Source organism: Rhamphochromis sp. 'chilingali' (genome assembly GCF_963969265.1).
Source record: "Rhamphochromis sp. 'chilingali' genome assembly, chromosome: 5".
Classification (NCBI taxonomy): Eukaryota; Metazoa; Chordata; class Actinopteri; order Cichliformes; family Cichlidae; genus Rhamphochromis; species Rhamphochromis sp. 'chilingali'.
Genome location: NC_137932.1, coordinates 25,798,218 through 25,815,649, shown reverse-complemented (window position 1 = coordinate 25,815,649; position 17,432 = coordinate 25,798,218). Strand labels below are relative to the sequence as shown.

Here is a 17,432-nt window from a genome sequence, read left to right as displayed (position 1 = left end):
GCCAACCTTGTGCAACATCTTTTATTCAGGGAAAACATCCAGGAACGAGAGCCACTCTTAAAAGAACGCAGGATTAAAATCACTTTTCCTGTTTAAATATCACTCATGACTCAGGCAGGTGTGGAAACACACCTATGCGGTTCTGTGTTTTACAGGCTGACGGTAAATCAGTGAGGAGCCTCTTTAAAGAGGAACGCTGTCACTGCCAAGGCCTCTCCGAGGGGGAAGATTAGTGAGACGGACACCGAGCTTTAGGGGTTACCACAGCAACAGACTCTCAGTGACATTAAAAGCTTTGCTGAAGGCGATTCAGCACCTGATGCAGCAGAAGAGCGAATCAACGGAGGCGATATCAAAAAAAGCGCGTTTATCTTGCTGCACAGAGCCACTTGGCTTCTGATTAATCAGCACTTGAGCACCGGAGGTGAATCTCAGAGTGAACAATGCTTTATTGCTTCCAGAAAGGTGGCCTGAAGCCCCGCGAGCTAAGTGGGACATTAAATCATTAACACACAGCAGGTGAGAGCACATCAGATAAACCCATCAAAGAAGGGCCAGAGCGGACCGATCGATTCAAAACCATTTTCATCTCACTCATTCTTCTTCAAAATAAAAGAGGAAGGCATAAAAAGGCTGACGTAGAGGTGATGAAGCTACAGCTAGCCGTTTAAGTCTTTGCTTTGTGTTATTAATACAACGCTGATGCTTGGAGGTAAAATAAATGTCATCCTTCCAACCCGAGTCCTGCACACAGACATCAGGACGCAGTTGGGAAATTGGGGACGGTCTCGGGGTAGGAAGGCAGGCGAGTAAATAAGTCTGCAGTGCAGTAATAACTGCTCCTGTAAAGCAGGTAACCCTCAAAGTTTGCTCACCTTTCCCTTCTGTTTGAGGGGTTCGATGGTGAGGCTGTCAGCTCCGATGTCTACTATGGTTCCCAGCTGGAACCCGTCTGTTGGGTGTGGCGCCCACACCGGCTTCCCATCCTCCATCTCGCCGCTCTGAAGGCTCTGGAAAACATGACACACGACAGTCAGCGGCGCTCTTTCAGCTCCAACATGCAAACATTTCTTTCTGTTTAAAGCTCAGTTGGCTCCTAGTGTGTTGCCTTGATTGCACCTCAGCTCCTTGGTACTCGTTTCACTCAGCAAACCATAAAAATCCCAAACAGCCAATCACACAACACTGAAAGGATGCTGTACTCATGAGTGACATGTAGGAGGTGTGCCTCCTGTTTTAAAGTCTGTTTATCTCACTGCACCCTGATGACTTGCATTTCAAAATAATCTTTATTTATCGGACACTGTGCCACGATCCTCTGTCTGAAGCAGTTTTAGCCCCTCCCCCTTCAGCCCAGCCTTCTTTTGATTGGCTGCCCCTCACAAATAGAAGGCTTAAACACGAGGTGGGTGGGGCCACCTACTTCCCTGACTTCCAAAGATATTTTAGAGCACAAACTTTGTTCCTGCATTTGTAACAGCCACGTTATTAAACCATTTTGTCTCTCTTTAGTTTATCAATGAAATGGACATCAAGATTAGAAATATTCATTATACTACAGACTGAAACACAGCACTGACTCTGGGCTTTCTGGAGATTTTTCTGACAGCAAGAAAACCAATTACAGTGTTAGTGAGTCAAAGCAGCAGTTGATCGCGTTACAGCGGTGACACAGGGACAGAAACTCCCTGAAGTCTCATGATGCACTCACAAATCTAGAATAAAATATAGAAGTCGGTTAAAAGGACATTCCAAATGTGCAATAAATGAAGTATTTGTCTTTAGCTTTAGTCATTAATAAGATTAAAACTAGCACACAAAGTAATGAAGTCTGAACGTTAGCATTCCTTAAACAATAAAAAACAAACCTAAAATAAACCAAAACCGCTCTGGAAACTGAACACAGTCAAAAACAAAGGCCCAAAAATTAAATAAAGGACAATAAATTTACAATAACATCGCTGAGGACAAAGCAAGGCACACCAGTGTTTATATTTTATCAGATTTTATGGATTGACAGCTGTAAAAATGATGATTTTCAACAGCTGTCATTCAAACATGAAACACTAAAAATCACAAAAATGACGCACTTTATAAAACAGCAGTGTAACGTTTAGGACTTGTTAATCCTTGTTGTAAGAAACAAAAGTTCGAAAAGAAAAGTTTCACAAAATATTCTTTTCCCCACAGACTGATGTGATGATTTCCATTTCTTCCTTACAGCGTTCATCGCACTACCACGCTAGCATCACCACATATGTGTGTCACCATACAGTATAGTATGTCGTGGAAACCCCTATGAGTACAGTAATCCGGTTGTTCAGTCTGACGTCACTAGCCGTGTCTGGGCCTAAACTCCGCTGCAGGTCCATATATCAAATGATCACTATGGCATTACTGAGAGTTGAAAAACTGTCTAAAGTCTTTCATCTTTAATAAAATGATCAGCGTTCTGCTCTACCAGGTGTAACAATTGAGTTTAACATCCAGGCATCCATGAAAACGGAATTTATGACATTTAACGGAGTTAGAAGTTAGCAGGAAGTTAGCTCGCTAGCTTCTATCTAAATACAATATAGCATGTCCTGACTGCGGGGTTTTGGAAACAAATTAAAACGTACAGCTCTGCTATCACTTCCAGCATAAATGAAGACAGAAAACTAAACAGCAGTGACGTTTGTAGGGTTACTGAAGTTGGGCTAGCTGGTATATAATGATGTGCTACGTGACCGCTAGCGACACAGCTATGTTAGCATAATATAAACAAGCTAACTTTTTTCCCACTCGATAAAAATTAACGTGAGTGTTCTCGGTGGAACAAATGTAATCGCATAGCAGGATGCTGTAAAAGGACCAAACTTCAGCCAGGAGAACAACTGAGATAATCCATCCACAATACGAGGTTAGTCATTCATATACTGCTGCATGGGCTGGGCTGTAGTTACATCCTAAGGTTTTAAAAACTGAGCTTAAATAAATGATTAGCGGTAATAAAAGCCGAGGGAGGTCAACAGGGATCACTGACTGTCTTAGGAGCTTTTTGAGATCAAATAGAAGAAAATACATAACATTAAACATGTTAACAACACAAAAGCCATATTAAACGCAGACTAGGCCTACTTTAGACCCGGAAGTAGGATTCGTCGCATCATCACTGAACAACCGGATATGTAGTGATGTAAACAAATGCAAGCTGATGGAGCCGGAGTAGCTGCAGTTCATCATTCCTGTCCTCTCCGTTGTTTCCGTGAATACGAGCGGCCGGAGGCAGAGCAGACCATAAACTACCAGCATGTGTGAGAACCTGACGGTCAGCCTCGCAGGCCAGAGCGTGTTTACACGCACACAGCACGGACTTCCAGCTCAAAAAACACTTTCTATCACACTGAGGTTTTAACCTGATGCAGAATTGATGCATTTGTCACATTAAAGGAAGTACCGGCGATGGTGTGGTTACAGACAGCATACCAGCTTCTTCTGTCACAGCAGCTCTCTGCACGTCCTCCTTCACTACATCCATGAATCATCTCTGACCTTTGTCCCACATGTCCACACCATCTCAGCCTCAGCTGTACCCGATGGACTCATTTCCAATTCTGTCCCATCCTTGTCCTCGCAATGAAATGCTAACATCTTCAGCTTTTAAATCCGTGACACTGTCTCTAAACCACACATCACATTAGTGGTAAAAGTGGTTGGCTGAAGACAATGACTGACCTTTGTGTAGTAGAGCAAAGAAAAAAAACACATAACACTGATCTTAAAAGTCTGTTTGTCCCTTTGAAGTGACATTTCTGTGCAAGTTTTTATAATAAACCAGATTATAAAAACTGCCAAAGAATCATAATAAAAATAGTAATGTTAGTGTCTCACAAAGTTAGAAACTCTTAAAAGGACATGACAAATCTGCTTCCTAAATCAGTGAACATCCTGCCGTGGGAACGCGGAGACAACTTTGAAAGCTCTAAAGTGAAAGCTTGTGTTTCACTGGAGGATGACTAAGCATCATCCCAAAGCCTAAGAAAAACCATCGAGGAGCATCGTGACCTCGCTAAGAAAAAAAGAGGAGCCGGGCGGGGTGAGCAGCCAATAAGAAGCGAGACTGAGCCAGCTCGTTTCCATCCACACAGCTGCGACCGTCACCCAGCAGCTCCCTGCACACACGGTGGCTTCCTGCCAAACAGCAGCAGGCTTTTCTCTGGGAACTTAAAATAATTACCCCGCACTGTCTGAGTGCTGCACTAAGAGCCCATCAAAACTAATTAGGGATATTAAACCATCACAATCCCAGTACAATGAGCCCCTTTTATCAGAGCAGCCTGGACGCTGCTGTAATTGGAGACCAACAGGTGTGATCCCCTCAGGTGTTCACTGTGATGCACATTTACATAAGCAGAAGCAAACCCGATCACACCGCATGCACGCTCCCAAGCTGCACGCTCAAATACGAGGTCACAGGGTCAAACTGTGACCTTGTACGTGTGCAGTATTATTATTGTTGTCACTGGAGAAAAAAAAAAGCGTAGTTATCAGCTGGGACTCTAGGTCACAGTGTGCACTTCACTTAATGCTAATTCCTCTGTTTGCAGCAGCCGGAGGAAGGATTCATGGGTATGCGTTTCAGGCCTCTTGTTCACTTTCAATGAGGTGACATCACGTACTGGCAAACTGAAATGTGGGTTCTCTGGCTTGTTTGCAGTGGAGAGAAGTTCGAGCACGGCCGTTAGCCATTATGAAACTATCCCGAGAGAGAGGCGGGCGGGGGGTTGTCGGTCGTAGCATCTGGCATCAAAATGAAGTGGAAGTTAATGACTGCAGTGAGTAATAGCTGTGCTGTATTTGATATAAGGCACGGCTCATTCAGCATGCTCATCAAAGCCTGTTGAAGCGCTTTGTGAGTGAAGAGACACCTTTAAAGTAACACATGCACGAGTCCAAACATGAGCCCCGAGGCACAGCAGAGCCAGCAGATTAAGGGTTTGGGTGTTAACTTCAACTACTTTTAGAGGGAAGGCAGTTTCAGGTGTGCTGTCCTTGTGTAAACTGCTCCAAGTTTAAATTAAACTTTTAAAATAAAAGCCAAACTGGCAGCTTGGTTTCAAAGCCAAAGGCAAAGATGTTTTAATTAACCACACTTTCGTTTCCCAGGTCGAATTAATTAGTCAAACTGTAAAAGTATAAACCAAGTAAAGACGTTTGCCTGAAGTGCTGCTGAGCAAACAGCTGGAGCCGATGGCCCGGAGAAATGGACAGACGGACGCTCGCCGACTCCTTCTGCTGGCCAATGAGGGCGAAGGTAGTGATCTACAGATATGACCTCACCCACGACTCTGCGTCCAAAAGCTCCTCGATCAGGACATTTAATCCTGCAGCTGAGAAGGAAGCTGCACTTACAAATGGATGACTGATGACCAGGAAGTTCATTAAAAAAAAAAAAAAAAAGACAAAACTATGAGGTCATCCAAACCGACTTCCTGATGGCACAGCTTTGAACTACCGGTAACTGATTCGGACGTTCAGTTCTAAAAAGGTCAAATATATTATTTAAACTAAGAATAAAAAATAAAGTTCATTTCTCAGACTGATCTACAGTGTCCAGATGCTACAATTGTATTTTATTATATTATTTTATTTTAACCTTTAATATCTGAAACACAACAACTTTATTAAAAATAAGATAATCTTATATTGATGAAGTACTTAAAAATAATAAAATATACCCAAAGTATTACAAATAAAGCATTTGTTAAAGTTCAGATAAATGTCAGCTGATGTTATATAAAAGGAAACGCATAACTACACTCGACAACAGGCTAAAACAATGTAACCTATTTAATAAGCACACTGTAACATAAACTGTAACTTTCTGAAATTATTTGGTCTATAAAAGCTTTAAAAAAAATTTATAGTGATATATAGATAGATATATAGATATATATAGTTATGTATTTATATATATTGTTCCAGTGCAGCACTAGCTGCCAGTCACTATTCACACATCTACAGTGTAGAAGCCTCAAACACCAAGTGACTGACAGCAGCACAAAGTGTACAGGAACCTCAGGACTGTACAGCAGAGGTTCAGTCTGCCACAGCGTCTCACAGCAGGTTAATGAAGGCATTCAAAACTCCCACAGGGAGCCTTCACTCATTCATTCCTGTATACTGATGCTGCGCTGCTGCAGGGCACTTTGGCTTTGAACCTTGGCCTCTAATCGATATGATGATTTTCCATTATGAGTCTAACACTGTCTGCAATCCTCCAGAACAATCGCACACACGGCGGGTCACACAAAGACAAGATCAAACCTGCTACAGCGGCTCAGCGCAGCCTTCACAGACCATCAGAGACACAGCAAACATCTCCTGCAGCTCACAGGATGTGATGTAATCACCTTTAACTCAGCTGAGCTACTGCAATAAAAACTGCTGAAAGATCAAAGAGTGATCGTTCCACTTAGTGGGACTGAGCTGTGTTTGCCTTCCTGCACCCTGGGAAGTTTTCTATAGTATTAATAACAAAACAAAAAAAAAATAATAATAATAATAATAATAATAATAATAATAACTAGCACTCTAAAGCTCAAGCATTAATCTGGTGAAGCTGGAAGCTGTTATTAAAGTTTCATATTTTTAAGAAGTGGTAACAATTTATATATTTTATGGTTCCTGTACCTGAAAACGCTCCATAGCACCGCCTACAAAATTGCAACAAAGAAGCTCCGCCCAACAAGTCAGCCATTTTTACCAAAGAGGCATGTCAGGCATGCTTTGTGCCATTCACAGCTGCTGTACTTTACAGAGGTGGGACTCGCCAGACACCCCGCGATACAATATTTGCACAATACTTCATTCACAATACAACATCAATGCAATTTAAACATTCTGCGATATGCTGAGTATTGCAAAAGCATATCCATACATGTTTTTATCCAATAAAGTTATCTCACTTCAGTTTTTTCCCCTGCAAAATGACACAAACGTGTCAAGCATACCAATACTGTCACTAAAACCTGCCTCAGGACAGTCAGTCTGCACTTCCCCCAGAGTTTTCTCCAATCCCAGGACTCTTAACAAGTTCCAGATTTAATCAGATCAACATATAGCAACGAAACTGATTGGACTGCAGTTTTAATTTTGTCTGGAGTTTTGGTTTTTTAGTTCAGTCTTGTTTCTGTCTTTTTAATTGTTATTTTACACTATATTACATTATATTTGTCACTGGCAAATATCATTTCAGATAGCTGAAATAAAAACTGAAAAACCACAACTAACTAAAATGTTTTTGTCCACACCTAGCTACTTTTAAATGTATAAAATCTTTGCTGAAATCTGCAAATTTTTTGCCACGAAAAAGATTACATTCAAATTCAAATTCAAATTTTATTTGTCACGTACACAGTCATACACAGTACGATATGTAGTGAAATGCTTGGACAACTGCTCGTGACCTAAAGAAAACAAAAAAGGAAAAGGCTATGAATAAGATAGGAAATAAATATGAAAAATTAAAAAGGGTAAATTTAACTAGGAAGGAATAGAATATAAATTAAGGTTAAAAATGAAATAACTGTACAACACAAATTAGAATGAAGGGTAAATTTAACTGGGAAGAATAAGATAAAGATAAATATATAAATTAAAGTTGAAAATAAAATAACTGTACAACAAAATACACAATATAGAACTATATAAGAATGTATGAAGAAATCTAAATATAAATAAATATATACACAATAACAGCAGCTGTACAAGTATTAACCGGAAATGAAGAATATAGTGACCAGTGTTGTGCAAATCATTAAAAAATAAAAAATCACAATGATCTATTTGTCATCCCGTGTAGTTTTTCCAACGTAAACAAAGGCACAACGTTTACCCATCACAGCTGAAAAGGTGATCAAACCTGCTGTTGATCAACTTTATTTCCAACGGTAAGCCCTTGGAGAAACGAGCCTTACTGCTGACTACATTAACATTAAACTGACTCTGCAGCTAATTTTAGACTCTGAACGTCGCACTCGATAATTGTTGCTTTCACCACAGAGCTCACAAAGCTGCGGGGACGACTGATCCCTCCCGTCTGAAGCAGCTAATTAAGAAAACCACAAAGTACCAGCGACAGCCGGCCAGCAGCAGAGCTGAGCCTCGACTGCAGCGCTCACCGTCACATTAATGTTTTTGGGGGGGTTTTCTAGCAAAAGCCTGAAACTAAAAGGGCTGAAGCTATTTCTAGCTGCTGCCCTAAATATTAAAATCCTGCATGGAAGTGTAGCTCCTTAGCTAACCCGTCTCCAGCTGTCAGCATCCTCTGGAGCAGGATTTCCATTAACAGAGTCATTCAGACGAAACATTAAAGACGCAGCTGAGAAGTGAAGGACTGCTGATTGTTCACATCAGACCATCATAATAAAAAGCTGCTTAGAGTGAAAACTTTGAATAAGAAGAAGAAAGGAAAACAGGGAAATACAGGGAAGTGTATTTAAAGCAACTCGCTGGACGAGTTTTCACCTAAGTGCAAATAATGAAACTGAAATATTAGAAACCGGCCACCTCAACGCTGCTGCACGATGAGCATCCTAAAAATAAATGGGACACACCGAGGTCGCATCATGACAGATACGCCTGAAGTCAGAGTAAAAATAACCTTTACTACTTTTTATAACACTTTATAATAAACACGGTAATAAAATATAAACCAAAGTTATTAAATATGCTTAAAAAACAGAATAACAATAAATTAATGTTTAGTTTTCATTCATATTGTTCAAATGTATTCTATCATGTTTCACACAGTGAACATGTCGTATCATTAGTGTGGTGCATAATTGTTCACATAAGTTGCATATATTCAAGTATTTCCCAGGTCTGAGAAGCAAAGCGTGAAAGGACGAGCCGGGGAAGCTCCACTGCCTGCAGCAGTGTATCAGAACACGGCCCTCTGCTCTATTAATGTGTCAGCTCATGTGTGACTCCCCTGATTAATAAAATGTAAAGCTCATTTTGCAAATGACAGTCCTTATTCCAGTCAGAAAGGAGGATAGAGAGCGCGGCACTCTCACCGGCTAATGTTCTGTCAATCACAAGTCAGCCAGTGAGTACACGCCGGATAATCCCGTTTAAAAAAAAAAAAAAAAAAACAGTATGACCAAGATTCACAGATCAAACAAAACAAGTTTCTCACACCTGAAGCCTTTTCATCCATGTCTTATACCGTCTGTGAGTGTGCAAGCACAGTGGCAATGTCCATCTATTATATACAGTCTGTTTTTCCGTAAATCCAGGCAAACATCTTGAACTGAATGATCATTATTACACACAAACACTGCTTTAGCACTTCTAACCCAGGAATTCCCGTACACAGTCGCAACAATTATTTTCACCTAGAAGTTAAAGGAAACCCGGAAAGCTAGCAAAAAATTTCAATCACACGATGAGGAATTTATTCAGACAAAAAAATATGCTGTCACAAGCACAAGCCTCAGTCCCAGTGAAGCTGATATTAATACCACCAAAGACAGGATCATATATCTGAGAGGTGAAGAAAGAAAAGAGAGCCAGCACAAAAATAATCAGACATATAGAAACACTGTTACATCTACAGTTTGGTTCACACTGAGATATTTTTTTTAATTTATTATAAAAACATGAATTAAAAAGGAAAACATCCTTAAACATCAGCAGACGAGCCCATTAGCAGCTCCATGACTAACAGAAGCCACCATCAGCATATGAATGATTACCACTACATTACATTAATGCCTGCTATGGAAAATACTTATCATTTGTGGATGCTATATTTACCAAAAACAAAAGGTGCTCTTTAATGTTTAAACACACGCTCAGAAAAATGGATTTTACCACCATGGCGTCCTGACCATTATTTTAGCATAACAAACATAAACGTCCCACGGCTATTTCGAAGAAGTGCAGTGACTTAGTAGTTTGAGGTTACGGTTTCCAAGGTCGGAAACTTTATACCCACATTATTAAATACGTCCGAATCACCTCATTTGATCAAAGAAGCGTCGTTTCCCTTTATTCCAGTCTCCAGTGAGGAGGCTGACACACCTGCTCCTCAGCCTTTCAACTTCCACAACAAAGAGGTTCAGTATTTGCTTACAAGCTGAACATCTTTCAGAGTTTGCATATTCAAACATGCCGATGGTAAAAGAGCAGCCAGTTGTTTGCTCATCTGAATAATGAATAAAAGCGGGAGAACGTGATATGATGTCAAACAACAGACCAGCTCTTCGTGGTTAAATGACTGGAAAAACATCCTGATGCAGGACAAAGTAAAGGGTGGAGTTACCACCATGCCACCGGTTTCAATGTGGGCACCAGAGAGGATGTTGGACTATACTGGTGGCAGTAGGGGTGTCTGAATCATTGGGGCGTAAATAAAGGTTGTGAAAACTTCTCTTTCCAGTGTGCAGCTGCTTTGAAGCAGACGAGCGTGGTTGAGTGGAGCTGAAGTAGATTTTTTTGGTTTCCCCTGTGATGCAAAAAGCGTTTGATTAGGTCTGTCAGCCGAGCCTCGTTGTGAGACCTGAGTCACATCATAGCAGGAGGTATTTTTAGTCCACAGTAGGGCTGGGCCATATTATACCGTTCACGGTAATACCGGTATAATGTTAGGCAACGATAGGAAAATGAAATATCGCGATAGAATGGGAGTAAAACGCGCATGCGCAGTGCCTTTGTTTTCATACGCACATGGCCGATTGTTGAGTGAAACAGATGAACCAGAATTGGTTTGTAAAAATGGTGCAACTTCCGTGATGTGGAACTGGTTTGGTGTTTGTCCGTCAGATACACAACAAAGCACATTTTTTTGCAGAACATGCAAGCGGCCGTTGTCATTGTCATATTTGTCGGACTAAGATGCTCTTAAATCTGGGAGTAATCTGGGTCCTAAACTCCGTATGCTTCAGGTCAAACGAACACTGCAGCATCACTTAGAGTTAAAAACTGTCTAAATTCTTTCATCTTTAATAAAACGATCAGCATTGCTGCTTTACCAGGTGTAACTATAAAGTTTAACTTCCAGGCATCCATGAAAACAAAAGTTATTACATTTAACGGAGTTAGAAGTTAGCAGGAAGCTAGCGGAAGTTAGCTCGCTAGTTTCGCTAGTTACCTAAGCATGATATTGCATGTTCTGACTGAGAGATTTCTGAAAAAAAATCAAACGTACAGCTCTGCTATCACTTCCAACATAAATGAAGACAGGAAACTAAACAGCAGTGACGTTTGTAGGGTTACTGAAGTTGGGCTAGCTGGTATATAATGATGTGCTACGTGATCGCTAGCGACACAGCTATGTTAGCATAACATAAACAGTGAAGCTGGAGGACGAACACTAACACTTTTCCACTTATAAAAGTTAACGTGAAGGTTCTTCATGGTTAGAGACAAATGCAATCGCATGGCAGGATACTGTAAACGGACCAAACTTCAGTCAGGAGAACAACTGAGATAATCCATCCACAATACGAGGTTAGTCATTAATATACTGCAGCAACATGGGAATAGAGCAGCTGCCAGAGAATTCAACATTAATGAATCAATGGTACAGAAGTGGAGGAAGCAAGAAGAATGAGTTTAATAAAGTTTGATTTATCTGACTGCTTTGTTTCACTTAATGTGCCTTATAATCCCGTGCACCTTATGGTCCGAAAAATGCGTACTGCACACTGCAGTTTAATGTTGCAAAGCACCTCTTTTTAACTTCAGTGGATATTATACATGGTTATGCTCAGGATATGTCAGCCCATTTCTACTGGAAATGCCTTTTGGTTAAACTTTCAGCAAGGAATTTGCATTTGCACTGTTACATTTTTATAAAGCTTTAATGTACATAAAAACCAGCTTCTTGTTTAAGTGAAAATAAATGGAAGGTTGTCTTTTTGCGCTAGTAATGTTGTGGAGTTGTATTTTGTCTCGCATCAATTATATCGTCGGTTATATCGTTATCGCAAATTTTCAAATATATATCGTGATAAATATTTTTGGCCATATCGCCCTGCTCTAGTCCACAGACTGTTTTCTTTGCCCTATTGAGACGTGCGCCTTTGTGGTATTTGTGCTTCTGGTTCGTTTCAGCTTTATGCAGCCACATTAGCAACAAATCAGAGCTGCGCTGTGTTACAGACCCCAAAGGCTGAACACTCGACAATGCCAGGGGCCAAACTGGGTGTGAGGGCACCTTTAGAGCACAGCTGGCGATCTCTGCTCTGCATTCCTGGATGTGTCCGTTTTTTTTAACTCTCACGAGGCAAAGTCATTAGCAAAATAAAGTTTAAAGAAAACCCACTGACGTAGTTGGTCCAATCGCCCAACCCAACTGATGGGAAGGTTTACTTGTGATCATCTGTGACCACTTCTGTTGTTTCTTTGGTAAGAAGACATTTTGCTGTGGATAAAATGTTATAAAACATTGCGTGAGGAGCCCATTCACTCAGGAGGGGCTCAGAAAGCACCCAACCGAAGAAGTGGTTTAAGCATCTGACCGGGATGCCTCCCTAAGGTGCCACCGTGCAGCCGTGCAGTAGCCGTGCAGTAGTGTCCCGGCAGGTAAATAAAGCTCGCTAACCAAGCTCACACACCCACACATGAAGGAGATGCTTTAGGTTTATGCTGCACTGGAGGCTGTACGCTGGCTATTTGGGGCTGGTTTCTCGATTTTTAATCTCAGTTTTGGAGAAGTCGGGTTTAGCGTTACATGATTTGAAGTGTAAAATCAAAAATGCTTTCTCAGTCCCTCCCTCACAAATAAAGAGAACAATGAATACATTTAAAGATCAATCTAAAAACCATGCTCTGAAACATCTGCACATAGTGTGTCGTAAGCCACCTTACAGTAGCGTTAAAGTCGGTCTTTTATTCGGTGGAGTGGTCAGAAATGAGTGGCTGAGCTCGCGCTGCAGCAGCTGTGGCTCTGAGGACGCCGCTCTTCACGGCAGCAGAGGAAGCACTGTTCGTGCCGACCCACTCTGCGCCGAGCCGACAAACAGCTGATTGTTGGATCTGCGTCGTTGCTAACTGAGAGCTCGCTGTCAGGACCGCTCGGCCAGGTCACGTGGTGAGCGCAGAGCCTGCGATGAATTCAGAGAACCCCCCGAGGGCAGACTGACAACAACAGAGGGGAGGAGATACAACTACACCATGATAGATTCTTTATTTGAAACTTCCAGGGAAGATGCTGGAAATCTGTGGATACAAACAGCCAAAATGAAAACCTTTCCTACTGAAGAGCCAATAACATTCCCTGTGAGGTATTCTTCAAAGCACAGTGAACCACATATGAAGCAAATATTATGGAAGTGTGCACATAAAGTTGAACAGCCATTGTTTAGCTTCATTTGACCTTGTATACTGTGGTAAAGAGAAAGCTGAGAGTCAAGGTGAAACTGTTGATTTAGCAGCCCATCTACGTCCCCACCCTCGCCCATGAGCTGTGGGTAGTTACAGGAAGCGTACAGTCATGAATCTGCATCAGCTCTGAACAGGACGACTCCTGGACATGTCCTCTGTGAGGCGTTTCATCCATCCCCAACTGGGAGGAGATGCTGGACATGCTGGAGAGATTATGTCTCTCAGCTGGTTTGGGAACACCTACACCACAGAAGAGCTGGAGGTGGAGGCTGAGGAGAGGGAGGTCTGTTTAGACTGCTGCCCCATCGACCAGCAATGAAGGGAAACTACTGCTAATTATCCAGTTGCACCGTTTAAAGAGTCGTGATAAAAAACAATCCAAACAGCTTTTAGACATCAGCAGCAGAGCTCCGTACTATGAAACAAGCAGGGCTGTTAGAGGCTTTAACATAAAAGCCCCGATCACCTAGAGACTGCTAAACAGTATGGCTCAGCATTTACTCCAATAGAGTTAGGTTTTTAATATAAACTCAGAAACTCAAGTCTCCATAATAAATACTTTCTTATAGGTAGCAGTACTTTTATTAATTAAACTGAGTTTTATGTGGGCCAGTAAAAGTCTGACCCACCGGCTTATATGGACATGGACAAAGGTTAATCAGCATAAGCCACCATAATAGACAATATGTGTATATTTTTAGGCTGGCAGAATTGTGAAAGCGATTCAAGCGAACATTAGATTATGGTTATTCCTACACGCCGTTTTCTCCATGACATGAAGTAAGGGCTCCTGATTACTAACTTTTTCAGCTCGTCCTGTTGCCATTTTCCTCTCTGGGAGATGATTAACACCAGCTGATGGGCTCGGGCTGTTCTCTAACTGTGCAGAAAATGATGCCGTGTTTCGCCCTCTCACAGCGCCGCTGAACTTTGCACAGCTGATAACGGCCTTCGTCGGGGTGTCTTTACGGGCAGCCGTGAGGGTTTTCTGCTAACGAGCATCACATTTCCTCCTCCATAAAACTGCAGCACGACATCGCTTCTGAGGACGTGATGCAACATTATCAGCTCACTCACATCTTCTTATGTATTTTTAAGGCTGCTGATTAGTAAGAGCAACAAAGCGTGGGAGCAGTTTTACAGAGATAGTTTAGACTGGTCTGTGGGGTTAGACCAGTCTTAACTTAGCTCATAGATTAATGTGATGCAGGATAGTCTGTTTCACATAACAAGGATTAGATCATTGTTAGTCTAAAAACAATTAGATGCTCAAAGCACTTTCACACTCATTCACTGTTGATCTATGTCTTAGTGCTTTTGTCTCCCATTCACACACACATACACTCTCTGATTTTCAGTGTCCTTCCCAGGGATATCTAAATGACCCCCTTCTGGCAACTTTGAAAACCTGTCGTGCATTGCTTCTGTGTAATAGTATCACTAAAGGAGTTTTTAAATGGTTATTGAACTGATTTTTAGTCTCTTTGGGCAATCAATCCTTTTGTCCCCCCCACAGAGGGTCTCAGAAAATATACTATAACGTAGTCAAATCAGTCACCTACACCTGATGGTGATATGACCTCTTCCTGTACATCAGAGACTTAAATTGGTGCAATTTTGCAATTGAGACCACAACATAATTAATGACACTGATGCTCATTGAAAAAGCTAAACAAAAAACAGTTCTGTCTTTGGACTGTTTGCAATATTTATTTGGTATTGGCAATATTTAATTTAATGTGGGTAACACAGGTATGAGGGCTCAAAGATGTACAAAACTTTGAGCCTGAAGTAGCCGAGGTTAAATCAGCTAATCAGGTGAAAGACCTTCGCTGATTTTTCTATTATTCAGTGGTTAAAAGGAAACCAAACAATCATTCGTGCACAGCCATCTTTCCACTTTCTGCTGCCTAAATCAAACACCAAAGCTATCTCACACTAACTGATCAAACCAATCCGGATGTGATCTAAACTTTCTTCTTGTGTTAAGTTTTGTTTATTTAAAAAGTCACACATGAAAGTTACCCAGCATTCTTTGAAGCAGTTCACCGGCTGCAGCCGCACCCACAAGAAACATTGGTCTGAAAAGGGCGTGTCAGCAGGTGAGTCCTTTCAGAAAGTAACGTGACCTTCCCTGACACACACACACACACACACACACACACACACACACACACGTACTTCTGTACTTTCAATTTCTTAATCCCAAGCCAAACCTTAAAACAATGTCTGAAAACCTCTTCTGAAGCGGTCCTCACCGACCACACAAAAGTTCTCACTATAGGCAATTAAAACTGAACCGAGTCCTCACAAAGGTGGTAATATAGGTCAACACACACACACACACACACACACACATACAAACCTGTGTGTGTGTGTGTGTTTCTGCAGTTTACATTTCTTAAACCAAATCAAACATTTAAACAGTCTGAAACAGTCTTTTGAAATAGTCCTTACTGCAGTGGATTAAAACTGAACCAGGTCCTCACAAAGTTGGTAACCCCACGCACACACACACACACACACACACACACACAACTTTGCACTTCTTAATCTCAAATCAAACCTTAAAACAAGGTGTGAGACAATCCCTTGAAGTGGTCCTCAGTCTGCAGAAAGGTCCTGACTACAGACAATTAAACTGAAACTTGTCCTCACAAAGGTGGTGATACACACACACAAACACACAGAAACTATTCAGTTTAGTGAATAAAAACTAGTATTTGTATTGGTTCACATACAGTACTTTTATCTGATCCTGTGCTCTGCCTCTACACTGTGACATAAATTAGAGACACACCCCTAATAGACTGCTGCTGTAGTACAGCACGCTCAGGCAGTGAACTTTATTGTTCAAGAAGTAAATCCTCTTCCTCAGTAAAAATATCTTAAATTAGCAAATTCAACCATCCAAAAATGTTCAGGAATATCAGGAATACTCTGTTATCCTATTTTTAAAACTCAGAAACATTACAGTTGGTCTCAAAGAGCATATCTGTCCCTTGCATGACCTGCTCGGACGCTGCTTCTTTGCAATTTCAGCCGACGTCTGGGCTTTCTGAAGTGCTGATCTTTTATGAACAGTTTGTAATCCAGATTAAAGATTGACAGGAGTCATCCTCCTCAAGTTGAAGTCTAACCCCAATAAAAAGTGTCACAAGAAGCTAAAAGGTGGTACATTAGTCAAAGAGCCGACTCGCTCTGAGCAGTGACAGCCCTGAAAATACTAAAGCCAATCCGCACTGATCAACAACCACTGATCAGCAACCACTGATCAGCGGGCTATCATAGTCATTGTGCAAGTGTACTCTTTATAAGGTTGTGGAAACCTGCAATCAGCTGAGACTGAAGAAGTCACTTGGATGATGAAACATTTCTCCCACTGAAAATGCTTCGTCCAGATGAACAAAATCAACTTTTTGGATGTTACCAAATAGATTAGCAGCATCCATCAAATCCAACCCTCTATTGTCATTTTTGGCTCTAAGAAGATGGCCATGGCCAAACTAGGCTGAAGTCACCTGGACAAGTGACTAAATGTTTCTTCCAGTAAAAATGTTATTTCCAGATAAACAGAATCAACTTTCCACAAATGTCCACAATCCAAAACGTGATGTCAGGGTAGTTTAGTCCACATGTTAAAAGAAGGCCATCTGGATTCTAACTGATAAGTGACTTACCTCAAATGATTCACTGCATTTGGCCTGGTTTTAACTACCCTTGATCTATCCTAAGCTCAATGGGATGGTACTTTGCTCAGGGGTACCTCAGGGTAGCTGTTCTAGTAGTCTTAGTTGCCTTTACTTCACCAAACCTGCTAAAAACTTTTTTTATTGTTTTAAATCCTAATTAAGAACAACATAAACATGGAAACTGCAGCCCGACTCAAAATGTCAATAGCAGTATCTTATCATGGAAGTCTCTGTAGTCATGAAACCCACAACTGGAGCACTCTTTGACTTCCAGAAATTGTCCCAACAGATAAAATACTCTAAGTGACTCTTGAGTGTGCTTCCTGTCACTCTGAAACACTTCTATGACCTGTCCAGCAGTCT

At 41.3% G+C, this 17,432-nt stretch overlaps 1 protein-coding gene across 9 annotated transcripts in view; it reads right to left on the bottom strand.

The window, feature by feature from the left end:
• Positions 1-17,432, bottom strand: part of LOC308396545 (unconventional myosin-VI) — a 159,072-nt gene that overhangs the window by 127,455 nt on the left and 14,185 nt on the right. For 2 of the 9 annotated variants that reach the window (XM_080881932.1, XM_080881935.1), the window contains exons 1-2: positions 3,121-3,263; positions 876-1,010 (exon numbers count right to left, since the gene is read on the bottom strand). In XM_080881932.1, coding sequence (XP_080738058.1) covers positions 876-1,010; positions 3,121-3,225 — 240 coding nt within the window. In that variant the 5' untranslated portion in view covers positions 3,226-3,263. Of the gene's footprint in view, positions 1-875; positions 1,011-1,625; positions 1,724-3,120; positions 3,265-3,439; positions 3,460-17,432 lie in introns of those variants that run through there. The other 7 variants (XM_080881931.1, XM_080881933.1, XM_080881934.1 and 4 more) reach the window with 6 other exon arrangements.